Here is a 27,885-nt window from a genome sequence, read left to right as displayed (position 1 = left end):
TGTCTTTGTGATAATTATCTACGTTTACTACTACCTGATATGTTTTATGTGCTAGCATGATATGTTGTTATGTGATAGTAGGTAGTAGGGGGAATAGTCCCTGTATCAGGTCGAAAGGACCAATGGGGTAGGTCAGGCACCCCGGTATGCCTGACAGTATGTTTATGTTATGTTATGTTATTATGTGGTAGTGGTAGGGGGTGAAATAGTCTCCGTAGCCGGTTGAGATACACCGGAGGGTAGGCCGGGCACCCATATATACTTGACATGGGGTAGGTCGGGCACCCCAGTATGCCTGATAGTGGGGTAGGTTGAGCACCCCGGTATTCTCAGCAGGCTAGGTCGAGCACCCATATATGCTTGACAGGGTAGGCCGGGCACCCAGATATGCCTGGCAGTACGTGATTTGTATGGTATGTGGTATGATGGGGGCGCTTACTAAGCTTCGTGCTTACGGTTTACAGTTTTGGTTTCAGGTACTTTGTTTTCAAAGGAAAGGAGCCGGTTCGATTGCAGCGCATCATAATATGTTTTCCGCACATGAGATCCTTGAGATTATACTCTGATATTGTTTTATGATAACATGTTTTTGACTATTGACACTATGGGTTTTGATGTGGGATGTTAATATGGATGTTTTTATACTGCTGGATTTATAATAACTTAATTAAAAATGAAATTTTTGGATTTGAAAATTTGGGATGTTACACAGGAAGTGTATGAGAGGTCGTGATCTCCAGGATTAATTCGATTTCCTAGAAATTTCGATATATATTAATATTTGGACGTGATTGGGTATTATAATGATTCCTTGAGTAATTTCCTAAGTTTTTGCCAATTCAAAATTTATTTAAATAATTATTTTAAATTAATTTTCTTAAAATTTAAATTATTATTTTACCCAATTATTTAAATAAATCCAAAATTGTATTTAAATTTGAAATTAAATTTATAATTTCTAAAAATTTATATATTCAAATTTCATAAATAAAATCAATATTAAGATAAAAAATATAATTAAATCTTTTTTAATAAATCAATATTTATATAAAAATTATTTATTTAATTTGTATTATAGTTGGATTTGTTTTGAAAGGAATTGTCCAGCTTAGGGTAGCTTTTAAACCTTTTAATTAAACTTTCATTATTTAAAATTTGATTTGAAATAATTCTAAATAGGGAGAGACTATTATTGGACAAATGAAAAGTTAGGGGAATGATTATATTTAATTGGAAAGGATGCTTGAACACTTAGCATATTAACGTACACAGGACGGTATCCTGCTTTGTTCTTCTTCCCGGTCGTAAGAATGAAAAGAAAACAAATACGTAAATGGTTCTGTGGTTTTCAGTTGGGATCGACGAAAGAAAGAAATAACATAAAAATAGGGTGGCAGTAGGGACTCACAGTGGCGGAGCAGCAGCATCAGAAAAAAGGTGATGGCAGTGGCTGGGAGTTGTGACGGGAGGTTGACGGAGGGTGCAGTTTGGTGTTGCTGCCTTGGTTTCTTGCTTCTTTCTGTTGGATTTATATATGCAAGGAGTGTGGACGAGGCTTTGGGGATTGAAATCTGTAACAAATATGGATGGAGAGAGTGATTCTCGGTGGTGGCAGTAGGTGGCGGGTGGTGGCAGTGGGGTGATCGTGGGTGGTTGTTGCCCTATTTCTCTTTTCATTTTGGATCGAATTCAAGAGGTGAGAGGCTGAAGGGGTATAAGGGAGATGTTTGATGATTTTGGTGGTGGTTTTTAGTGGTTTGCTCAAAACTGCTTAATGCAAGCTCCGTTTTGGACGTTCTTTATATTTTCTGAAACAGGGGAACATGTACTATTATATTTTAATGTTTGTTTTGCTCAAAACTACTTAATGCAAAATTTCAATTTTCTAGACGCATTAGACAGCGCTGCAGTTGAGCAATTTGATTTGGTTGTTAGTTTACATGTTTGAAAGTAAAGTATCATCTGATATCATTTAAAAATTGAATTAAACTCATTTATATTTCCTTAGATGCACTAAAACTGAACTAGTTACATTACAAACAAATTTACAGTAATTTAGTTGTTTGAAATCTATGTCCTAAATTCTGGGATGTCACACCTAGTTCCTTGCTACTTCAGCGAGGCCCAACAACATTAGAGGGGCGACGATCAGAATCCATCAGGGCAGAGTACTGCCTGCATTATTCCCAGTTTTCATCAATATAATCTCAAAGGTGAGCTACACTTACTCTGCTTTAAGTGTAACTTATAATTTTTGTTATAGTCAATATTATGAACCTATACATAAGATTTATCGGTGATTCCAAAGTTACTATACTCATAGATGTTGGATATAGTGTCTAAGTCCATAACTTTATTTGGTATGTACTTGACCCGACCCGGCATGGTCCATTTGGGTTGCATGGCATTGCAATACTTGGATAGACTAAATGAGAGAATAAGGCACTTATGATTATTAATATATTATAAGTTCTAATATATTAATAATAGTATTATTTAATTAGTATTGATCAAGTATTAATCTAGGATTAATCTAGTGATCAAAGTGAGACTAATTAAATATATAGGGTTGATTATGACAATCATCAATTCTTTTATGGTGGATTAATGATCCATGGTTTATGGGTTATGGATGTAACCATTCGGAGCTCCATGGATAGTCCATGGGAGTTACAAACCCATGGGTCATGAGAAATCAAGAGTCATGACAATTAAGGGAATTCATGTGTAAACCCTAATTGTGACAACACTATCAAAGGAACCCTATGGCTAGCAAAATCGTGACCTAGTGGACCTAGTGTTACTAGAGAGGGCATAACCGATTTTGAGTGCTAGAAGTATTCTCTCAAGTTATTCCAAGTCTTGTGGTGTTGTGTGAAGCATTTGAGGCACAACATTTGGGGTGCTAGGCTCACAAAGTCTTGAAGGAATCCAAGCAACAACAAGGTATGTATTTCTACTAGTTCTATGTTTTATGTAATCCCCATGCCATGCTAGTTAGGAAATAACCTTGAAAAAGAAATTTGGATGTATATAGAGAAAACATAGATTCAAGGTTATTAGGGTTGCATGTACACTTAGGAAGTGTTAGAATGCCTAAAACCCATCAGTGGTATCAGAGCCTAGGATTGTTTTCTGTATACTTGATGCAAAACTGCTTAAAAATCGAAAATTTTGCATTCTGACGACTGGACTCGCTGAGTCCATGGGGAGGACTCGCCGAGTCCATGAACAAATTCATTCTACTCGCCGAGTAGAATAATGCACTCGGCGAGTAGGAGCGTGCTGGGCAGTTTTTTCGGGTTTTGTTGCTGGAAATGGATTAAGATCATTATCCCAATCTGTTTTGGACTTGTAAAATCTGTTTTTCAAAATGAAAATGATTATGTTAACCCATTTTACATGACTTTTTATCAATTTTCAAGTATTGTATATGTTTATATGATTTTCTTGAAATTGCTTGACATGAATTTGTGTTCTTATGAGTTTTTAGAAGATCATAGGAATTATATGTAACCTCCATGTATGTTTAATTCATGATCTTAATGGCAATGATGGTGTCCATAACTTGTCCTCAAGTTATGGATAACCAAAAGTCACTTCTTTAAATTGTGATTAAAGAACTAAAGAGGTTTCATAAAATGAAGAGTCTTCATTTTTATGAACCATTAAAACTCATAAGTTACAAATTGAAGAGATTGAAGAGACTTGGAATAGTTTCAAATCTTGCCCTCAAGTTTTGGAATTTGAAAAGTCTTACACTTTAATACTTTAATTCCAAATTAAACCTTAGATTTTTAAAAAGTTTAAAAATCAACACTTATACTATTATTATAATTTTATTATATAGATATGTATAAGAATATGTCATTCTTACCGTTAGTAGGCCTCATTCACGAAGCCGGTCTATAAGGGGGGTATAAGGTTGTTGCCTATAAAATGGTGACTTAATGGGTGTCCACTCTCACCCACCACTTCCTTGATCGGTGGAGGGTCGTTAGCCGAACGGGTAGGATACGACTTTAAATACTCGTTAAAAGTATAATGAATTATAAAGTAACTATACATTATAAATTCCCAATCTTAGTTACTTTAGGAAAATGTGAAATTGGTGCTAGCCCATAAAATTACACTTTTTACCTTACCAAGTCGTTAGTGGAGCGTGTGTGGTTAACCGACACACTAACATGGACTAGTAAGAGTGGCAAAGGGGAACTTAACTTTATTATAGATCGGTGGAGCGTGTGTGGTTAACCGGCACATCGATTAGGTAATATTGTTGAGGGTACCAAGTCAATTTGTATGGTTATTCACACCTTGTTTGTGATCCTCGGCATTCCAGTCACAAACTTGAGAGGGCACAATCGAGATTCAAACATGCCATTGAAAAGTTCAATGTATCTCAAAAGATCTAGGAGTTTCAAAACCAATAAAACCTAATAATAAAATATTTCGTTCTTATGGTGGAAATTGGTAAATCGTCATTTACCTACCTTCAAATATTTTATAGTATGGATTACGGCATCCCTCTTCCAACTATAAATAGTTTGTTGGATCCTAGCCTTAATATTTCATTTGGGTGAATTATTAAGGATTCCTAATCTAATGAAACTTGTCTTTCTTTCCTTTCAGATGTCTTCCAACAATGCTTCTGGCTCAAACCCAACAGACTCCTTTTCCCTTATGAACTTGTGTGGTAAGGTCATCTTTGATGGATCCAATTTCAATGAGTGGATCAGAAACATCAGAATGATTACCCGCTATGAGGACAAAGAATATGTCCTCGATAGGGAGCTTAAGGTTGTGAGTGAAGCCACTACTACTCCTGAAGAGTTTGCGGAGTTTGTTGCACATGAAAAGGATGCTACTAAAGTAGCATGCATCATGATGGCCACCATGACTCCTGAACTTCAAAAATCCTATGAAGATTTCTACCCCTATGAGATGCACCTGGATCTGATGGAAAGGTACCATCAGAGCGCGCGTCAGGAGAGGTATGAAATCATCTCCTCGATGATAACCGCAAGGATGAAGGATGGTGAACCCATCACCGGTCACTTGCAGAAGATGCAAAGGTTCGTTGACCGGTTGCTGAAGCTAAATGTTGACTTTCCTGAGGAAATGGCGATTGACATCATTCTCCATTCCTTACCTCCAAGTTATGATCAGTTTTGTATGACTTATCATATGAACAAGGAGGAAGTCACACTTAGCAAACTTCAAGGACTCTTAAGGACAGCTGAAAATGGCCTTAAGGGTAAAGCGGTTGCTACTTCTACTCCTTCAACAGCCCATGTTCTGGCTATTGGGCAGGGAAAGGGTAAGAAGAGGAAAAGCCCTTCGAAGGGTACCAAGGGTAAGACTCTTGATGGTTCCTCTTCAAGTGGGACAAAGAAAGGTCCCATTACTCCTTCTTCAAACCCAAAGGAAGCACAGTGCTTCTATTGCCAGGATAAGGGACACTTCAAGCGAAGCTGCCCCAAATATCTGCAAGATCTAAAGGATGCGAAGGTTAAACCCACCCATGCAGGTATTTACACAATATTGTCTAATAACTCATCTAATGCTAATTCTTGGGTGCTTGATACAGGGTGTGGTATTCACATTTGTACTGATTTGCAGGCACTAAGAAGAAGTGAGCAAGTGGAGCACGGGAAGATAAACTTAGTCATGGGCAACAGGAAAGCATCACCTGTTACCAAGATAGGAGTTTATTCTTTATTGCTTAAAAATGGGTTAATGTTAGATTTGAATAAGTGTTGTTACTCGCCCGAAATGGCGAGAAATATTATTTCTTTTCATGGCTTGTACAAACAAGGTTTTTCATTTTCATTTGATAATAAAAATGGTGCTATTAATGTTTATTGCAATGATGTATTTTACTTTAAAGCATTACCTTGTCATGGTGTATATGAAGCCGTGAATGTTGTAGACAATCTAGGAAATAATGTGTTGTATATTGATTCTTCAGATAGCTTGGATAAAGCATCCTTGTGGCATTGTCGTCTTGGACATGTTAACAAGAAGCGCATAGGCCAACTCCAAAAGGCTGGAGTCTTGGAATCATTTGACCTCAAGTCAGATGATAGTTTCGAGTCTTGTTTACTTGGAAAAATGACAAAGTCACCCTTCACAGGTACTTGTGATAGGGGTGAAGGTTTGTTGGACCTTGTACACACGGATGTGTGTGGGCCCTTCAGAGTTGCTACAAGGGATGCTAATCGCTATTATGTGACTTTTACTGATGATTACAGTAGATATGGATATATTTACTTAATCAAGCATAAGTCAGAAACCTTTGAAAAGTTCAAAGAGTTTAAGCACGAAGTGGAGAATCAATTGGGCAGGAACATCAAGATGCTCCGATCCGATCGGGGAGGAGAGTATCTTAGCATTGAGTTCCTTGACTATCTTAAGGAATGTGGGATTGTCTCACAATTGACACCTCCCAGAACACCACAGTTGAATGGTGTAGCTGAGAGGCGCAATCGAACCTTGCTGGATATGGTTCGTTCCATGATGAGTCGAGCTTCGTTACCAATCTCTTTCTGGGGGTATGCCTTAGAGACTGTCGCCCATATCCTTAATCTAGTCCCTACTAAAAAGGTTGCCAAAACACCTCACGAGATGTGGACTGGGAAAGTTCCCAATTTGGACCATATCAAGATTTGGGGTTGTGAAGCTTTCGTGATGCGTGAGACTCATGATAAGCTTGAACCTCGAAGTGAGAGGTGTATTTTCATCGGCTACCCACAGAGATCCTTTGGTTACCTCTTCTACAGACCCAGTGATAATGTGGTATTTGTAGCAAGAAGAGGAGTCTTTCGTGAGAGAGAATTCATAAGCCAAGGGGACAGTGGGAGGCAAATTGACCTTGAAGAGCTTCAAGAGTCAAGTGGTGAAGGAACCTCAAATGCTATCGACCAACCTGAGAAGGAAACTCCTGTTGATCCGATAGATGAGTCTGTACCTCCAAGACGTTCCACTAGGGTGAGGAACACACCTGATTTTTATTATGGTTATCACATCACCACTGAAGGTGATACATTTATTAGTGACAGTACACTAATAGATTTGGATGAACCTAATAATTTCAGGGAAGCCATGGCAGGCCCTGAGTCTGCTGAATGGAAGGAGGCTATGGACAGCGAGATTCAGTCCATGTATGACAATCAAGTTTGGAACTTGGTTGACAATGTACCAGGTCGTAAGACAGTTGGGTGCAAATGGATCTTCAAGAAGAAGACCGACATGGATGGGAAGGTACACACTTATAAAGCGCGATTGGTTGCGAAGGGCTTTACTCAAACTCCGGGAGTTGACTATGATGAGACCTTCTCACCAGTAGCTAAGATTAAGTCTATTAGAGTATTGTTAGCCATAGCTACATTTCATGATTATGAAATATGGAAAATGGATGTCAAAACCGCTTTCCTTAATGGAAAGTTGGCTGAGGATGTTTACATGGCTCAACCAGAGGGTTTTGTCGATACAAGATACCCTAATAGAGTGTGTAAGCGTGATAAATCCATTTATGGATTGAAACAAACATCTCGCAGATGGAATCTTTGCTTTGATGAGAAAGTCAAAGAGTTTGGCTTTTCTAGGAGTGAGGATGAGTCTTGTGTGTATGTCAGGGCTAGTGGGAGCATAGTTAGCTTCTTGGTGTTGTATGTGGATGACATACTTCTCATAGGAAACGACATCCCAACCTTGCAGGAGGTTAAGTCCTGGCTTGGGAAGTGTTTCGCTATGAAGGACCTTGGGGAAGCTGCCTATATCCTAGGGATAAGGATATTGAGAGATAAGAGTAAGAGACTAATTGGACTTAGTCAAAGTACTTACTTGGATAAGGTGCTGAAGAGGTTCAGTATGCAAGATTCCAAGAAAGGAGAATTACCAATCCAGAGTAATGCCAAGCTGAGTAAAACTCTAAGTCCGAGTACAGAGGCTGAGATAGCTGAAATGAGTCATATACCATATGCTTCCGCTGTGGGCTCGATCATGTATGCTATGACTTGTACTCGCCCTGATGTGGCCTTTGCTTTGAGCATGGTCAGTAGATATCAAGGGAACCCTGGCAAGGCACACTGGACAGCGGTAAAGAACATTCTCAAGTATCTGCGGAGGACTAAGGATTGGGTCCTTACCCTCGGAGGCAGTGATGACTTGAGAGTGGAAGGATATAGCGATGCTAGCTTCCAGACTGATAGGGATAATTTCCGCTCTCAGTCAGGCTGGATCTTTATCCTAAATGGAGGGGCAATTACTTGGAAAAGTTCCAAGCAGGAGACAATAGCTGATTCTACTTGTGAATCAGAGTACATAGCAGCAAGTGAAGCAGCTAAGGAGGCGATATGGCTAAAGAACTTCATCGGAGACCTTGGAGTTGTACCAGCTATAAAGGAGCCAATGGAAATTTTCTGTGACAGCGAAAGTGCGGTTGCTTTGGCTAAGGAACCGAGAGATCACGGGAGATCTAGGCACATTGATAGAAAATACCATTTCATAAGACATAGAGTAGAAGAAGGACTCCTCGTGGCTAAGAGGGTATCATCAGATGAGAACCCGGCAGATCCCCTCACGAAGGGACTGAGCAGGGTTAAGCATTTACAGCATGCGAGGCGCATTGGGCTGAAGGATGATATTAGTTTCAATAATTAGATTCCTGAAACTTGTAAAATGTAATTGACATTTGATGATAAATAAAAGTTGTTATTTATTTATGAGTAAGGTGTTACTATCTTGTGTTGATTGTTTACTATGTTTCAATTTTGCATGTTTTTACTTCCAGAATAATTATGTTATTATTCAAACCATCCACAGTCAGTCAAACTTTGGAAGTAAGTATTGATTTAAGACTGTCATGAATTTGGCTTGTATGATTTGTCTAAAAGTGCTTTGGACAATGCAATGGTTGCTACAACATTCATGAGTACTCATAAGGGCTGAGTATTGGATCCAACCCACGCTCACTTGCATCACTTCATGGAATTTATCTCGAGTGATCGTGAGACGGTAATATCATATAAATCTTCAAACCTAGAGATATGACTTGTTGACTATGAGTTGGTTATTCATTGATTGCACGAAAACGCATTGGTAACTCGATGTCATAAAACGTGCCTTTGTGAATAATTCAACAAGTAGTTAGTACAAGCATATCAGTCGAAGTTTATCTGTTCCTTCTAGAAATAGAAGCGATATCTGGGCCCCTCGATGATTTGGTTTTGACTTATGTACCGGGCCCGGTCAGAACCTAATTGATGTGTTCAATTTAGTTCTATGTCGAAACAAATCAGAGATCGAGAAACAAATGCTGGACAATAAGTAAGACCATGTTCCATGTGTTTGTCCGGCTAATATCATGAGAACAGAGGATTATATGATCACTTATCTTAAATGGCGTATCATCATCATCTCAGTTCCGAAAGACTTTGAAAGAGCTACGATTGCTAGTCGGATTTTGAAGTCATATTTGCAAATATAGTTACTAGACTTATCCAAGTGGAAGACTGTTGGATATAGTGTCTAAGTCCATAACTTTATTTGGTATGTACTTGACCCGACCTGGCATGGTCCATTTGGGTTGCATGGCATTGCAATACTTGGATAGACTAAATGAGAGAATAAGGCACTTATGATTATTAATATATTATAAGTTCTAATATATTAATAATAGTATTATTTAATTAGTATTGATCAAGTATTAATCTAGGATTAATCTAGTGATCAAAGTGAGACTAATTAAATATATAGGGTTGATTATGACAATCATCAATTCTTTTATGGTGGATTAATGATCCATGGTTTATGGGTTATGGATGTAACCATTCGGAGCTCCATGGATAGTCCATGGGAGTTACAAACCCATGGGTCATGAGAAATCAAGAGTCATGACAATTAAGGGAATTCATGTGTAAACCCTAATTGTGACAACACTATCAAAGGAACCCTATGGCTAGCAAAATCGTGACCTAGTGGACCTAGTGTTACTAGAGAGGGCATAACCGATTTTGAGTGCTAGAAGTATTCTCTCAAGTTATTCCAAGTCTTGTGGTGTTGTGTGAAGCATTTGAGGCACAACATTTGGGGTGCTAGGCTCACAAAGTCTTGAAGGAATCCAAGCAACAACAAGGTATGTATTTCTACTAGTTCTATGTTTTAGGTAATCCCCATGCCATGCTAGTTAGGAAATAACCTTGAAAAAGAAATTTGCATGTATATAGAGAAAACATAGATTCAAGGTTATTAGGGTTGCATGTACACTTAGGAAGTGTTAGAATACCTAAAACCCATCAATAGATCTACTAATGGGAGTGATGCTAGGCTGGATTTAGTGATGTGTTTAAAGTCGGATTTCCAAATAGTATACTCTTTATACCAAACAGACCCTACTTCCGATATGATCCTACCTGGTTATTCCTTACTTGATATATCTGTTGGAGATAGTGTCTATGTCCATAACTATATTTGGTATGTACTTGACCCGACCCGGCATGGTCCATTTGGGTTGCACTTCACCCGAACAATTTACGGATAATCTTTTGAGAATAGTATAAGTTATGATTTATTAATATATTATAAGTTCTAATATATTAATATAAAATCATATTATTTAATTAGTGTTGATCTATAATTAATTTAGAGATCAAAAGTATGACTAATTAAATATGCGCTCTTGTATTTATATAGTGTGGGCTAATGCTTATTTGGAATGGGCTAGGCTTGCATGGAAAGTCCATGGATACTCCATGGAGCTTTAACCCATGGATCTCATGGAAATGAAAAGACATGGGTATTAGGGTTTACATGGATGTAACCCTAATCCACCACACTATATAAAGGAGGCTTTGGTTCTTGAAATAAGACTAGTTGATGTGTGTAAACTAAGAGGGCCGATTTCAAGAAGTTTGTGACTATTCTCTCAAGTTTCCAAGTTTGTGGTGATTTGTGACTTCCATTTGAGGCATCCACATTATTGGTGCTAGGCTCTCAAACTCCAAGCAATCAACTACTACTACAAGGTAAGTAATTCTACTAGTTTTATTTGATTCAAGTACCCCATGCCATGCTAGTTAGGATAAGAACCTTGGAAAAATAATTATTTGCATGTATCTTAGTCAAACATAGATCCAAAGTTTCCAGGGTTGCATGTACACCATAGGAGTGTTAGAATGCTCAAAAACCCATAAGTGGTATCAGAGCCAGGTTTGTTTATTTGATACTTGATGCAAAAAAAAAAACTTGAAAATCGAAGTTTTGTTCAAAAGCTCGTATCAAAATTTCAAGTTTTGTATATGTACTTACGATTCTTGAAATTTTTGATATGAACATTCATAAACATATGAGTTTAGAAGATCATAGAAATTATGTGCTAATAATTGATTAGATTAATTCTTGATCTTTATGTGTTTTAATGGAGTCCATAACTAGTTCTTAAGTTATGGATAACCAAAAGTCACATTTATAAATAACCATTAAAAGAACACATAGGTTACAAAAAATGAAGAGTCTTCATTTTTAGTAACCATTAACTCATAAGTTATGAGAAATTAAAAGTTTTGAAAGTTTACAAAACTTGCCCTCAAGTTTTGGAACATGTAAAGTCATATTAAAAACTTTAGTTCCAACCCCTATAATTTTAAAAGTTAAAATTCAACCCTTATACTTTATAATATTATAATTTTAATAATATTTATATATGTATAAGATCAAGTCGTCTTACCGCTAGTACGCCTCATTCACGAAGTCGGTCTATAAGGGGGGTATAAGGTTGTTGCCTATAAAATGACAACTTAATGGGTGTCCACTCTCACCCACCGCTTCCTTGATCGGTGGAGGGTCGTTAGCCGAACGGGTAGGACAAGGACTGATAAATTCTCATTAAAAGTATAATGATAATACTAAAGTAACTAAACTTTATTGAATTCCCAATCTTAGTTATTTTAGGAAAATGTGAATAAGGTGCTAATCCATGAAATTACACTTTACACTTTGTTTAAGTCGTTAGTGGAGCGTGTGTGGTTAACCGGCACACTAACTTGAACTTAACAAGGTAGGTAAAGGGTGACTTAATGTTTATCATAATATCGATGGAGCGTGTGTGGTTAACCGGCACATCGATTGAGGGGTAATACATTAAGGGTACCAAGTAATTTGCATGGTTACTTCACACCTTGTTTTGTGATCCTCGGCATCCCAGTCACAAAACTTGAAGGGCACACTCGAGATTGAAACATGTCATTGAAGAAAGTTCAATGAATCTCAAAGAATCTAGGAGTTTCTAAACCAATTAAAACCTAATTAAATATTTCGTTTTTCAGGGTGGAAATTGGTGAATCGTCATTCACCTACCTTCAAATATCTTATAGCTTAGATTACGGCATCCCTCTTCTAAGTTATAAAATATTGTGTTGGGTCCTAGCCTTAATATTACATTTGGGTGTTTTGTTAAGGACTATCTCTATATCTAATCTAATCTATTCCCTCTTCTTTTCAGATGTCTTCCAATAACAATGCTTCTGGCTCAAACCCTACTAGCTCCTTCTCTCTCATGAATCTTTGTGGGAGAGTCATCTTTGATGGGTCCAACTTTACAGATTGGATCAGAAACATCAGGATGGTCACTCGGTATGAGAACAAAGAATATGTTCTCGACAAGGAGCTGAAGGTACCCGAGCCAATTGCTACTCTTGAAGAGCTTGCAGAATATGAGGTACCTGAAAGAGATGCTACAAAAGTGGCATGCATCATGATGGCCACCATGACAGCCGAGCTCCAAATGTCCTATGAGGACTATTATTCTTTTGAGATGCACCAGGACTTGATGGACCGCTACCATCAAAGTGCTCGTCAAGAGCGATATGAAATAATCTCCTCCATGATAACAACCCGAATGAAGGATGGTGAACCCATCACGGGCCACATGCAGAAAATGCAAAGGTGATCGGTATATTTTACATCACGCTTAATATACTATAATTTATGTAAAATAACCGATTTTATCTAAGAATGGTGCTACTTTGACATGTATTTGAATTATGTTTGTAGGTGGTAAATATGATGAAAATTGTACAAAAAGATGCAAAAAGAAGTTCAAGGAATTACACGAAGAGAAATCAAGATTGAAAACAAAAGAATTGAAGATGTTCGGGTTTGGAAAGACGAGAAAACAAAATAAAAAAATGAAAAATTGTATTTTTAAAATAATTATAATTTAATTAAAATGATTTATTTAGGAAATAATAATTTTATTATTTTCTAAATAATTTAATTTAATTAAATGTATTTTTAATAAAATCAAAATAAAAATAATATATAAAAATCATGTTTTTAAAAATAAAAATAAAAAGAATTTAAATTAATTAAGGAGATTTAATTAAAATAAATTAGTGGGAAATAATTAATTATTTTCTAATTAATTTATAGTAATTAAATTGAATTTATTTAATTTAAATTAATTAAAAAAAATGAAAAAGAAAAGAAAAGGCCCCAGCCAAGCCAAGCCAAGCCGAAGCCGAGCTCAGCCGGAGCCAGCCGAGCCAATCTAAAAGCTTAATATTCGTAGATCCAAATAATTCCATCTTTTTAATTCTTTTGAATTCTTTTTCATAAGGTTTAGATTGGATCTTATATCCAATCTAAAAGCTTAATATTCCTAGCTTTATTTCATTCTTTTTGGTATTTAATTTTCCAAAAATTCACTATAAATACCACCTCAAAATCACCATTTCAAACACACCTCTTACATTCTTACACACCTCTTACATTCTTACACACCCTCTTACACACTCATACACTCTTACATACTTCATATACCTCTTATACCAACCTATTTTCATACCACCACTTTCTTTAGGAAATTTCTATATTTTTTTGGAAGAATTTTAGTCTTCCAAATTCTTTTCTTTTTCCAAAGAATTCAAGCCATCAAAGATTCAAGACTTTTCAAGATTCAAAATCAAGACATCAAGAATTCAAGAATACAAATATGAGTTTGTATAAGTCTACAATGTGCGGCTAAATCCTCTCGTGATCGCAACCGGGAGTAGGTTTTAATTCTTACTTATTGTATTATTTTTGGGTGTGAACATTTGAATTTGTTGAATATTATTTGTGGATTTTTTTTATGTTTTTAACATTATAAAATCGTTACACTTATTTTATTCATTTATCAATTAATTGTCCCAAGTTTAAAACAATTTTAAGTGATCTCCCCACCGTGCCAAATCATCCAATAGCGGTGTGTAGGACGGAGGGTGCGGTTACACTTATTTTCTATTTTTGACTTAGACTTTAATTGAATCGACTATGAAAAATTAATAACACTCATTTCTAATTCATATAATTATTAATTCTGAAACCGGAAGCGATCATTTTTTTTAATTGAATTAAAATCATATTTTTTTTGTTTGTCATCATATTTATAAATCTCAAATTAATCATCATTTCTTTATCGTTAAATCAAAATAGTAACTAAACTATTAACCATAAGCTCCCCTGGATCCGACCCTTACTTACCACTCGCTAGATTAGTGGAAATAAGGTTTTATTTTTGACGCGACAACGACCGCTCGTCAAATTTTGGCGCCGTTGCCGGGGAGTTATTGCGCTTAATATTTAGTTATTTTGATTTTTATTTTAAAAGAAATTTAAAAAAAATTTAAAAAAAAATTGATAAAAATTTCACATTTTCTTTTTAGTTGTTTATTTGATATTTTTTTTTCATTTTTAGTATAATTTTCGAATATATATATACAATTAAAAAAAATTCACATTTTTTTTTGATTTTTAAGTATAATTTCGAAAATATATATAAAAAAATATAAAAAAAAATTGTTTATTTGATTTTTTTTAACTTCGAAAATATATAAAAAAATATAAAAAATACATATAAAAAAATTAATTCACTGTTTTTTTTATTTCTTTTTAATTTTCGAAAATAAATAAAAAACAGATATATAAAAAATTCTAAAAAAACAATTTATAGAAAAAAAAAATGTTCATTTTAAAAAGGGGTTTATTTTTTTTTTAGTTTAAGAGTTTTTTCTCTTTGGTCTTTCTTAAAATTAAAAAAAAAAATTATTTGATTCTTATAGTCTTTATTTATAATTGTTAAATTCCTTTTACGCGTTTGTATGTTTTTGTTGTGCATGCATACTCGTTATTCGAGACGATCCTCTCCATTGCTTTTTAATTCAGAAATCGAAAGAGCGGCAAGAAGAAATCGTGTTACTCACCGGGCCTTAATTTTTGAAGAAGCCAACAAAACCGACGACAAGATGACAGACCGAAAAACCATGGGAGATTTTGCACGACCCTCACTTGACGGGACCAAATCATGCATTAAACGACCTGAAGTAGGAGCTACAACTTTTGAGATCAAGATGCATGTGATCCAAATGGTGCAAAATAGTGCGCAATTCGATGGCTCACCCGATAGTGACCCCAATACACACATCACTAGTTTCTTGGGCATTTGTGACATGTTCAAGATGGATGGAGTAACTGAAGATGCAATCCGACTACGCCTCTTTCCTTTCTCTCTACGAGGTCGTGCCAAGAGGTGGTTCTCAACATTACCCGCTGAATCCATCACCACTTGGGAAGACTTGGCTGACAAATTCCTAACCAAATACTTTCCACCATCAAAGACAAACATGATGATCAATGAAATCCTTTAATTTCAAGCTGAAGATGGCGAATCGCTATACGAAGCATGGGAAAGATACCGAGAGCTACTCCAAAGATGCCCACATCATGAGCTACCTATGTGGAGGCAGGTCCAAACATTCTTCAATAGTTTGGACATTCATACACAACAATCACTCCATGCAGCTGCCGGAGGTTCCATAAGGAACAAAACACCAGAAGAGACTTATGAACTCATAGATGAAATGGCAATGAATGGCAATCCCGCTCATTCGGTCCAATATCGTGGCAACAAAAACAAACAACTTAGATTTGAGAGTGTACATCAAACCGATGAAGTGTTGACTGAAGTCCTTTCCCAAATGCGGAAACTGACAACTGAAATCAGTCAACTTAAACAAAACCCTCAATCTAATGTTCAAACTGTTTGCACTTTATGTGAAGGACCACACAAGACTAAAGACTGCAGAAAAGGGAACATGTTCGCTCAAGACAATGATAAAGTTGAAGAAGTCTTTTATTCTTCCGGTGATCAGGCTGACTTGAATGAAGAAAGGCGAAATTTCTATAGACCACAACAACAACGCAATCAATTCAACAACCAAAGCAACAATGACCGATGGAGGAACAACAACAATTCAAGTTCAAATTGGCGGAACAACAACAACAACTTCAACCCAAACTGGCAAGGCAACAAGGTCAGCAACAACAATTCGGGCCAATCCACTCAAAATCAACATCATGGGCCAGTTTCTTCTCAAGCAAATCATGGAAAGACAAGTGAACCATACCATGATTAGCAAATGGAACAATTGATGAACATGATGAAGGAAAGTCTCAAGCAAAATGAAATTAACTCCAAATCAATTTCAATACTTGAGAAGCAATTGGGACAAATAGCAGAGCAAACAAATCGGCGACCACCTGGCAACCTTCCGGGCACCACGCAAGTAAATCCTCAACACTCAAGAGCTTCAACTAGCAACACCACCACCACCAACACCAACAACAACGCACATGTAAATGAGGTAACTATTCTGCGTAGTGGTAAATCATATGATAATCAAGTGCATAAGCCTACACCAAACTCGTTAAAAAATCCTGATGAGGTTTTAGTGGAGGATTATGTATCTTCTGATAATGAAAGTGAAAAGACTCTTAAAACACCAATTGAACGAGAACATAAATTGAAAGGAAAATTGCATGAGTCGGAACTGTCTAAAGTTGGGGAAGGACATGTGGAGACAAATACCACCCCTTACCCAACAGCTTTGAAAAACCCAGAAAAACAAGTTTTTAAAAAAAATGATGATATTTGGGAAACTTTTCGACAAGTCAAAATTAACATCCCACTTATCGATGCCATTAAGCAAATTCCGGCTTATGCTAAATTCCTCAAAGATTTATGTACTCAAAAGAGACGTCACCGAATTCCAACAAAATTAAACGGTACAGCACATGTTAGTGCCGCTTTGACAGGAATACTTCCACCCAAATTAAAAGATCCTGGAGCACCCTTAATTACAATTGAAATTGGAAACATAAAAATCAAAAAGGCACTTCTTGATCTTGGAGCAAGTATCAATGTCCTTCCTGGTAGTTTATATGATAAATATGACCTTGGCCCATTGCAACCAACTAACATTACTGTGTCCATGGCCGATTTGTCACTTAAATTACCACGGGGGATGTTGCCTGATGTCATAGTCAAGGTGGAAGATTTTTATTACCCAGTTGACTTCATAGTTATGGACTCTGAAAAACACTTCAAGGACAAACAACAAAATGTCATTCTCGGTCGTCCCTTTTTAGCAACTATAAATGCTCAAATTAGTTGTCGAGATGGTGCAATTGACGTGACTTTTGGCAACCGCAAGTTGAGACTACAAGCCTTTGGACCCAACGCTAACTCTCTAGATCATAATGATTGCTTTATGATAGATACCATCGGGGATTGTGTTCACGAGCATACCGCAAATATGCTCCTGGACATAACCAATGATTTGGAGGATGTTTTTTGTGACAGTGACAGATCTCAATCAATTGAAGATCAAAAAGAGTTTATGAATGCTATCCATGGTCGCACGTCAACTTGGTCAAATAATTTTGATGATCTCCCAGATTCAATTGATTCAAAGATAAAGCCATCATTGGAAGAACCACCAGCATTGGAATTGAAGTTGTTACCGAAGCATTTGAAATATGCCTTTTTGGGAGAAAATCAAACGCTTCCGGTGATCATTGCATCAGATTTGACAGAGGAACAAGAACAAGCATTACTGAAGGTGCTTAACACATACAAAGCCGCAGTTGGATGGACAATTGCCGATCTTAAGGGAATAAGCCCAGCAGTTTTCATGCATAGAATCATTACCGAACAGTCGACAAAACCATCAAGAGAGACGCAAAGAAGATCGAACCCTAATATGAGGGAAGTCGTGAAGAAAGAAGTGTTAAAGTGGTTAGATGCCGGAATCATCTACCTAATCTCTGACAGTGTATGGGTTAGCCCAACGCAAACCGTTCCAAAGAAAGCTGGCGTCACGATCGTAGAAACTTCAAGTGGTGAAAAGATAACCACTCGGCCGGTAACCGGGTGCCGGGTTTGTATTGATTATCGCAAATTAAATACTGCCACTTTAAAAGACCATTTTCCTTTACCTTTCATTGACCAAATAATAGAGAAATTATCAGGTCAAAAGTTTTATTGTTTTCTGGATGGGTATTCTGGATACAATCAAATACCTATACATCCTGAAGACCAAGCCAAGACTACTTTTACATGTCCCTATGGTACTTCGCATTCCGACGAATGCCATTCGGATTATGTAATGCCCCTGCCACTTTTCAAAGATTAATGACTAGTATTTTTTCAGACATGGTCGGGGAGTCCTTGGAAATTTTTATGGATGATTTCTCTATTTTTGGATCAACATTTGACACATGTCTCCAACAATTGGTAAAAGTTTTGAAACGTTGCACGGAGACAAACTTGGTTTTAAGTTGGGAGAAAAGTCATTTCATGGTTAAAGAAGGAGTTGTACTTGGGCATGTTCTTTCTGAAAGAGGATTTGAAGTTGGCCATGCCAAAGTACAACTCATTTCCTTACTACCACCTCCCACAAATGTCAAAGGCGTGAGATCTTTTCTTGGACATGCAGGTTTTTATAGACGATTCATCAAAAATTTTAGTGCGATTTCAAAACCTTTATGCAATTTGCTCTCTAAAGACGCACCATTTTCTTTTGATGAATCGTGTATGAAATCCTTTCAAAATCTAAAGGGACAACTTTCCAAAGCACCAATATTGCGATCACCTGATTGGTCACAACCTTTTGAAATCATGTGTGACGCAAGTGATTATGCGGTTGGTGCTGTATTGGGGCAACGGGTGAATAAAAAGCCCGTTGTAATCTCTTATGCTAGCAAAACTTTTTCCGATATACAATTGAATTACACAACAACGGAAAAAGAGTTGTTAGCAGTTGTCTTTGCTTTAGACAAATTTCGCTCATATGTTTGGGGGTCAAAAGTTGTTGTTTTTACGGACCATAGTGCTTTGCATCATCTCATGCAAAAGAAAGATGCAAAACCGAGGCTTATTAGATGGATATTGCTACTACAAGAATTTGACTTAGAAATTTAGGATAAGAAAGGAAGTGATAATGTAGTAGCTGATCACTTGTCCAGACTCCCCATTGATGTATCAAGCACTTTCAAGGAAGAAATTCGGGATACCTTTCCCGATGAACAATTATTGAACATCAATGGATAACCTTGGTTTGCTAATATTGTGAATTATTTGGCTACAGGAAAAATACCAGAGTATTGGACAAAGCAAAAGATGAAACATTTCATGGCACAAGCAAAACGGTTTATTTGGGACAATCCAGACTTATTCAAGATTGGACCAGATCAAATAATTCGGAGATGTGTCCCTGACCATGAAATTCAAGATTTATTGGCTTATTGTCTCTCATACGCATGTGGAGGACATTTCAGTGCTCAAAAGACGGGTCACAGAGTTCTAGACACGGGTTTCTTCTGGCCAGCAATTTTTCGTGATGCGCATGTGTTTGTTAAATCCTGTTTGAAATGCCAACAAGTTGGGGGGATCTCAAAAAGAGACCAAATGCCATTGAACCCCATCTTGGTTGTTGAAATATTTGATGTGTGGGGAATTGACTTTATGGGTCCTTTTCCAACTTCTTTCGGCAATATTTATATTTTGGTGGCTGTCGATTATGTCTCAAAGTGGATTGAAGCCGAGGCCACCAAAACAAATGATCACCATGTTGTTTGTAAGTTTGTCAAGAAAAATATTTTTGTGAGACATGGTATCCCTCGTGTGATCATCAGTGATGGGGGGTCACATTTTAAAAACTTTAAATTTGGCAAACTACTCAAACAATATGGTGTGAATCATAGAATTGCCACACCTTACCACCCTCAAACAAGTGGTCAAGTGGAAGTGTCTAATCGACAGATCAAAGAAATTTTACAAAAAACCGTTAGACCTGACCGCAAAGACTGGTCACTTCGACTAGACGATGCGCTTTGGGCCTATCGGACTGCTTTCAAAACACCGATTGGCACAACCCCTTATAGACTTGTTTATGGAAAAGGATGTCACTTACCGGTTGAGTTAGCACATCGAGCATTGTGGGCCATCAAAGAAGTAAATTTGGAGTATGATCAAGCAGGAAAGGAACGAAAACTACAATTGAGTGAACTGGAAGAACTCCGGGATGAGGCATACAATAATGCTGTCACATATAAGTCCAAGATGAAAGCATTCCACGATGCAAAATTAAAGATCAAAACTTTTGAAAAAGGACAAAAAGTGTGGCTATTTAATTCACGATTAAAGATTTTTCCCGGGAAATTGAAAAGCAAATGGTCAGGACCATATGAAGTAGTTGATGTCACACCTCACGGAGCGATTGAGATCAAAGATGAAAAAGGCGGTGAGTCATTCAAAGTAAACGGGCATCGTCTCAAGCCCTATATTTCATCCGCCACACGACATGAGGTACAAGTAGAACGGGTTGACTTTTTACAAGAACAACCCACTTACGTTATCTAGTTTTTGCTTCGAGGTAACACGTCTGGCTGAAGACGTTAAACTTAGCGCTACTTCGGGAGGCAACCCGAGAACTTTGTGGGTATGTTCACTGCAAACCCTCACGAGACTTCACTCGTCCATTAGGGTAACCTAGGGGTTTAAAAGGCTTGTTGCACATGCTAAGTGCAATCGCGATCCTCAGCGAAAATGATGGATTTATTTTATTTGGTGTGTTTGTGGTTTATTTCATTTTATTGTTTTATGGTTTTCTTTTGTGTTTTACATCGAGGACGATGCAAAGTTTAAAGTTGGGGAGGTATACTTAAATGAGAAAAAGGCGACAAACCAAATATGCGGCAATAAGGCGACAAACCAAATATGCTGCAATTTTTGGTTTTGATGGAGCCCAACAAGAAAAAAAAATTCAACATTTTTCTCCTATTTTTGAAGATATAAAAGCCTCCTCTACCAAGAACTCTCAGGTGATCTCGATTTTTTGTTTGTTTTGTGTGATTTTTTTTAATATAAATAAGAAATTATCCCAAAAAGGAAAGAATGTAATTGTGTTAGTATGTTAGTGTGCTTTTACCAAATTATAGCAGGAAACATAAAAAAAAAAAACATTTTGAAGCACCAATTAGTATTACTTGTATGGATATAGAAACAAACAATATGATGCATAACAGTGAGAAAGTGGACCGTAACAGACTGATACATTTCATGCAGTAGATCAGCTTTCTAGAACTTGTTTTAACTCTATTTTAAGAATACTGAATATCAAAATGATAAAGGCAATTCATTTATTTTTATTTTTAGCCAATTAAGCCTTAAGCCTACCCATTTGTATTTAAAATCCCTGTTGTTAACCACTTTGAGCCTTAGCCTGTTCGTTTCTTAAGCAGATTTAAGTCATATCCCAAACACTTTCCTACCATGTCTTTCGACTTTATAAGCAAAGTTTTATCATTTCCGTGTATGTATTTGTTATATATATTGTTCATATTTTAGCGAGTCAAATAAATTGTGAAATTTCAGAAAATTTCTCTTGCTTGGTTCTAAAAAAATTTGTTTATATATATATATATATATATATATATATATATATATATATATATATATATATATATATATATATATATATATATATATATATATATATATATATATATATATAAATTGAAAAAGAAGACAGCTACCCCTTTATTTGAATGTTCTTTTTTTTTTTATGTAAGTATTTATAGTTTTATAAACTTAGGGTTAGATATCAAGAAATTAACGTTGTTCGAAACATTTTACACAAATTTTCGACATTTTTAGAAAATCTAAGCCTAAGTTTAAAGTTGTATGATGTGAGATTTTTTATGTGTTATTTGTTATTTTTAGAAAATCAAAGTTTAGAAACAAATCTAAAGTTTGAGCTTCCATATTTTGATATATATCTGTTGTGTTCAAAAAAAAAATGTTAAAAATAAAAGTATAGCGTTAGTGAAGGTTAGTTAGAAATATTTTATATGTTTGTAAACGTTTGTAAACCAGAACCAAGCATTTTAGTTTGAATAACTTTTGTGTTTTTGTTAATAATACAATTTTAATTTGAAATGACATATTCAAATAATGTCATGATTTTTAAGTTAGAACATAATCCAAAAAGATTTTTGTCTTATCTAAACGTTTTGAGTCATGTTAGATAAGTTGTAGATGTTATTAATGTTTGTATATAGTTGTATTGTATTTATCGAATTGTAATAATTATCTTTGTTGTGCTCTTAAAGTCTAAAAGACCCAAGTCACCAATCCAAAAACATCCCTACCCTACCCTTAGCCGAACATTACAACCTGAAAGTCCTTTTGATTGATATTTAAGTAGTCACTAAGTAGAGGTAGATCAAGCCTATGGTAAAGCGATGTCTTTAAATCGACCTTGAGTGTAAACACGTCCCCACTTCAAAGAAAGAAATGTGACCTCATCCTAACATTTGTTGCTATATCTTGATCAGGTGGTATTGATTGGTGTTATTTAATTCTGTTATGATTCCATGTGAAAACTAGTTTATAATTCATATCTTTAGTTTTCAAAAACATCAAAGAAGTTTTCTAGCACGCTAATCAATTACATTTAGATCTTTCTCGGGACGAGAAAGAGATAAGTTGGGGAGGTTTGATCGGTATATTTTACATCACGCTTAATATACTATAATTTATGTAAAATAACCGATTTTATCTAAGAATGGTGCTACTTTGACATGTATTTGAATTATGTTTGTAGGTGGTAAATATGATGAAAATTGTACAAAAAGATGCAAAAAGAAGTTCAAGGAATTACACGAAGAGAAATCAAGATTGAAAACAAAAGAATTGAAGATGTTCGGGTTTGGAAAGACGAGAAAACAAAATAAAAAAATGAAAAATTGTATTTTTAAAATAATTATAATTTAATTAAAATGATTTATTTAGGAAATAATAATTTTATTATTTTCTAAATAATTTAATTTAATTAAATGTATTTTTAATAAAATCAAAATAAAAATAATATATAAAAATCATGTTTTTAAAAATAAAAATAAAAAGAATTTAAATTAATTAAGGAGATTTAATTAAAATAAATTAGTGGGAAATAATTAATTATTTTCTAATTAATTTATAGTAATTAAATTGAATTTATTTAATTTAAATTAATTAAAAAAAATGAAAAAGAAAAGAAAAGGCCCCAGCCAAGCCAAGCCAAGCCGAAGCCGAGCTCAGCCGGAGCCAGCCGAGCCAATCTAAAAGCTTAATATTCGTAGATCCAAATAATTCCATCTTTTTAATTCTTTTGAATTCTTTTTCATAAGGTTTAGATTGGATCTTAGATCCAATCTAAAAGCTTAATATTCCTAGCTTTATTTCATTCTTTTTGGTATTTAATTTTCCAAAAATTCACTATAAATACCACCTCAAAATCACCATTTCAAACACACCTCTTACATTCTTACACACCTCTTACATTCTTACACACCCTCTTACACACTCATACACTCTTACATACTTCATATACCTCTTATACCAACCTATTTTCATACCACCACTTTCTTTAGGAAATTTCTATATTTTTTTGGAAGAATTTTAGTCTTCCAAATTCTTTTCTTTTTCCAAAGAATTCAAGCCATCAAAGATTCAAGACTTTTCAAGATTCAAAATCAAGACATCAATAATTCAAGAATACAAATATGAGTTTGTATAAGTCTACAATGTGCGGCTAAATCCTCTCGTGATCGCAACCGGGAGTAGGTTTTAATTCTTACTTATTGTATTATTTTTGGGTGTGAACATTTGAATTTGTTGAATATTATTTGTGGATTTTTTTTATGTTTTTAACATTATAAAATCGTTACACTTATTTTATTCATTTATCAATTAATTGTCTCAAGTTTAAAACAATTTTAAGTGATCTCCCCACCGTGCCAAATCATCCAATAGCGGTGTGTAGGACGGAGGGTGCGGTTACACTTATTTTCTATTTTTGACTTAGACTTTAATTGAATAGACTATGAAAAATTAATAATACTCATTTCTAATTCATATAATTATTAATTCTGAAACCGGAAGCGATCATTTTTTTTAATTGAATTAAAATCATATTTTTTTTGTTTGTCATCATATTTATAAATCTCAAATTAATCATCATTTCTTTATCGTTAAATCAAAATAGTAACTAAACTATTAACCATAAGCTCCCCTGGATCCGACCCTTACTTACCACTCGCTAGATTAGTGGAAATAAGGTTTTATTTTTGACGCGACAACGACCGCTCGTCAAAAGGTATGTGGACCGTTTACTGAAGCTGAATGTGAACTTCCCTGAGGAGTTAGCAATAGACATCATTTTGCACTCCTTGCCATCGTGTTATGATCTATTCCACATGACATATCACATGAACAAGGAAGACGTCACCCTCAGCAAACTTCAAGGACTCTTGAAGACCGCCGAAAGTGGTCTAAAGGGTAAGTCGGTTGTTACTACTCCTACTCCTACTCCAACTGCGGCCAATGTCTTGGCAATCGGGCATGGCAAAGGGAAGAAGAGAAAGAACCCTTCTAAGGGTACCAAGGGTAAGACCCTTGAAGGCTCCTCTTCAAGCAAAACCAAGAAAGGTTTTGTCACTCCTTCTGCTAACCCTAATGAGGCTGAATGCTTCTATTGCCATGAAAAGTCGCACTGGAAGCGAAACTGCCCAAAGTACCAGCAAGATTTGAAGGATGGGAAAGTAAAACCCAACCATGCAGGTATATACACTATATTGTCTAATAACTCACCTCATTCTAAGTCTTGGGTCGTTGATACAGGTTGTGGTATTCACATATGTTGTGATTTGCAGGGACTAAAAAGAAGTGAGAATGTGGAGCAGGGAAAGATAAACTTGATCATGGGAAACAGGAAAGCTTCACCTGTCACCAAGATAGGAGTTTATTCCTTAGTGCTAAATAGTGGGTTTACATTAGATTTGAATAAATGTTATTATTCGCCAGAAATGGCAAGAAATGTTATTTCCTTTCATGCATTGTATAAACAAGGTTTTACCTTTTATTTTGATAATAATAATGGTAGTATTGATGCTTTCTTTAATAATGTTCTTTATTTTAAAGCATTACCTTGTGATGGCGTGTATGAAACTGTATCTGTTGTAGATAATCTAGGAAATAATGTATTGTGTATTAACTCTTCCACTAGCTTAGATAAAGCATCCTTATGGCATTGTCGTCTTGGACATGTAAGCAAGAAACGCATAGGCCAACTCCAAAAGGATGGAGTCTTGGAGTCATTTGACCTAAAGTCAGATGATAGTTGTGAATCTTGTTTGCTTGGTAAAATGACAAAGTCACCTTTTACTGGCACTTGTGCTAGGGGTGAAGGTTTGTTGGACCTCATACACACGGATGTGTGTGGACCCTTCAGAATCGCCACAAGAGATGCTAATTGGTTCTATGTGACTTTTACTGATGATTTTAGTAGATATGGATATGTCTACTTAATCAAGCATAAGTCAGAAACCTTTGAAAAATTCAAAGAGTTCAAGCAAGAAGTGGAGAATCAGTTGGGCAGGAACATTAAGATGCTTCGATCCGATCGAGGTGGTGAGTATCTTAGTACTGAGTTCCTTGACTATCTTAAGGAATGTGGGATTGTCTCACAATTGACACCTCCTAGGACACCACAGTTGAATGGTGTAGCTGAGAGGCGCAATCGGACCTTGTTGGACATGGTTCGTTCCATGAGGAGTCGAGCTTCGCAACAAATCTCATTTTGGGGGTATGCCTTAGAGACTGTCGCCCATATCCTTAACCGAGTCCCTACAAAGAAGGTTGCCAAAACACCTCACGAGATGTGGACTGGAAAAGTTCCCAATCTAGACCACATCAAGATTTGGGGTTGCGAGGCTTTCGTGAGACGCGAGACTCACGATAAGCTCGAACCCTGAAGCGAAAGGTGTATTTTCATCGGCTACCCACATAAATCCTTTGGTTACATCTTCTACAGACCCAGTGATAATGTGGTCTTTGTAGCAAGAAGAGGATTCTTTCGAGAGAGAGAATTCATGAACCAAGGATACAGTGGGAGGCAAATTGACCTTAAGGAAATTCAAGAGTCAAGTGGTGAAGGAACCTCAAACCCTAGCCCTCAACCTGAGGAGGAAAATCCTGTTGAGCCGACTGAAGAATCTATACCTCTGAGGCGTTCCACCAGAGTTAGGAATGCACCTGAGCATTATTATGGTTTTCATATTACTGCAGAAGGTGAAACACTTATCAGTGATAACACACTGGTAAATCTGGATGAGCCTAACAGCTACACGGAAGCCATGGCAGGCCCTGCGGCTGCTAAATGGAAAGAGGCTATGGATAGCGAGATACAATCCATGTACGACAATCAAGTTTGGAACTTGGTTGAAAATGTACCTGATAGTAAGATAGTTGGGTGCAAATGGATCTTCAAGAAGAAGACAGACATGGATGGTAATGTACACACTTATAAGGCACGACTGGTTGCAAAGGGTTATTCTCAAACTCCGGGAGTTGATTATGATGAGACCCTTTCACCAGTGGCCAAGATTAAGTCTATTAGGGTTCTGTTAGCCATTGCTGCATTTCATTATTATGAAATATGGCAAATGGATGTCAAAACCGCTTTCCTTAATGGAAAGTTGGCTGAAGATGTTTACATGGTTCAGCCAGAGGGTTTTGTCAGTACAGAGTACCCCAGTAGAGTGTGTAAGATCGAGAAATCCATTTATGGATTAAAACAGGCACCTCGCAGATGGAATCTTTGCTTTGATGAGAAAGTCAAAGAATTTGGCTTTTCAAGGAGTGAAGATGAATCTTGTGTCTATATCAAGGCTAGTGGGAGTATAGTCAGCTTTTTGGTACTGTATGTGGATGACATATTACTCATAGGAAATGACATCCCAACCCTGCAGGAGGTAAAGTCCTGGCTTGGGAAGTGTTTCGCTATGAAGGACCGTGGAGAAGCTGCCTATATCCTAGGGATAAGGATTTTGCGAAACAGGAGTAAAAGACTAATTGGACTTAGTCAAAGCACCTATGTGGACAAAGTGTTGAAAAGGTTCAACATGCATAACTCTAAGAAAGGAGAGTTACCCATCCAGAGTAACGCCGGATTGAGTAAGACACAAAGCCCTAGTACTGAGGCTGAGATAGCAGAAATGAGTCGAATACCTTATGCTTCAGCTGTAGGATCGATCATGTATGCTATGACGTGTACTCGACCTGATGTAGCCTTTGCTTTGAGCATGGTTAGCAGGTATCAGGGGAACCCTGGCAAGGCACACTGGACTGCGGTAAAGAATATCCTCAAGTACCTACGTAGGACTAAGGACTGGGTCCTTACCCTCGGTGGCAGTGAGGACTTGAGATTCGTAGGGTACAGTGATGCTAGCTTTCAGATGACAGGGATAATTTCCGCTCTCAGTCGGGCTGGGTCTTTACTCTAAACGGAGGGGCAATTACTTGGAAAAGCTCCGAGCAGGAGACAGTGGCTGATTCCACTTGTGAATCAGAGTATATAGCAGCAAGCGAGGCAGCAAAGGAGGCTATTTGGCTAACGAAGTTCATCGGAGACCTTGGAGTTGTACCAGCTATATAGGAGCCAATGGAGATTTTCTGTGACAGCA

At 36.5% G+C, this 27,885-nt stretch overlaps 1 protein-coding gene across 1 annotated transcript; it reads left to right on the top strand.

The window, feature by feature from the left end:
* Positions 1-16,457: 16,457 nt before the first annotated feature.
* Positions 16,458-18,512, top strand: LOC145157520 (uncharacterized). Its single transcript, XM_079076548.1, has one exon. It carries the CDS (start codon positions 16,458-16,460, stop codon positions 18,510-18,512), a length of 2,055 nt encoding a protein of 684 aa, XP_078932674.1.
* The last annotated feature ends 9,373 nt before the right edge of the window (positions 18,513-27,885 follow it).

The sequence above is a fragment of the Lactuca virosa genome, chromosome 2, assembly GCF_052849685.1.
Source record: "Lactuca virosa cultivar CGN04683 chromosome 2, Lactuca_virosa_CGN04683_v6, whole genome shotgun sequence".
Classification (NCBI taxonomy): domain Eukaryota; kingdom Viridiplantae; phylum Streptophyta; class Magnoliopsida; order Asterales; family Asteraceae; genus Lactuca; species Lactuca virosa.
This window is presented reverse-complemented; position numbering and strand designations above follow the sequence as displayed.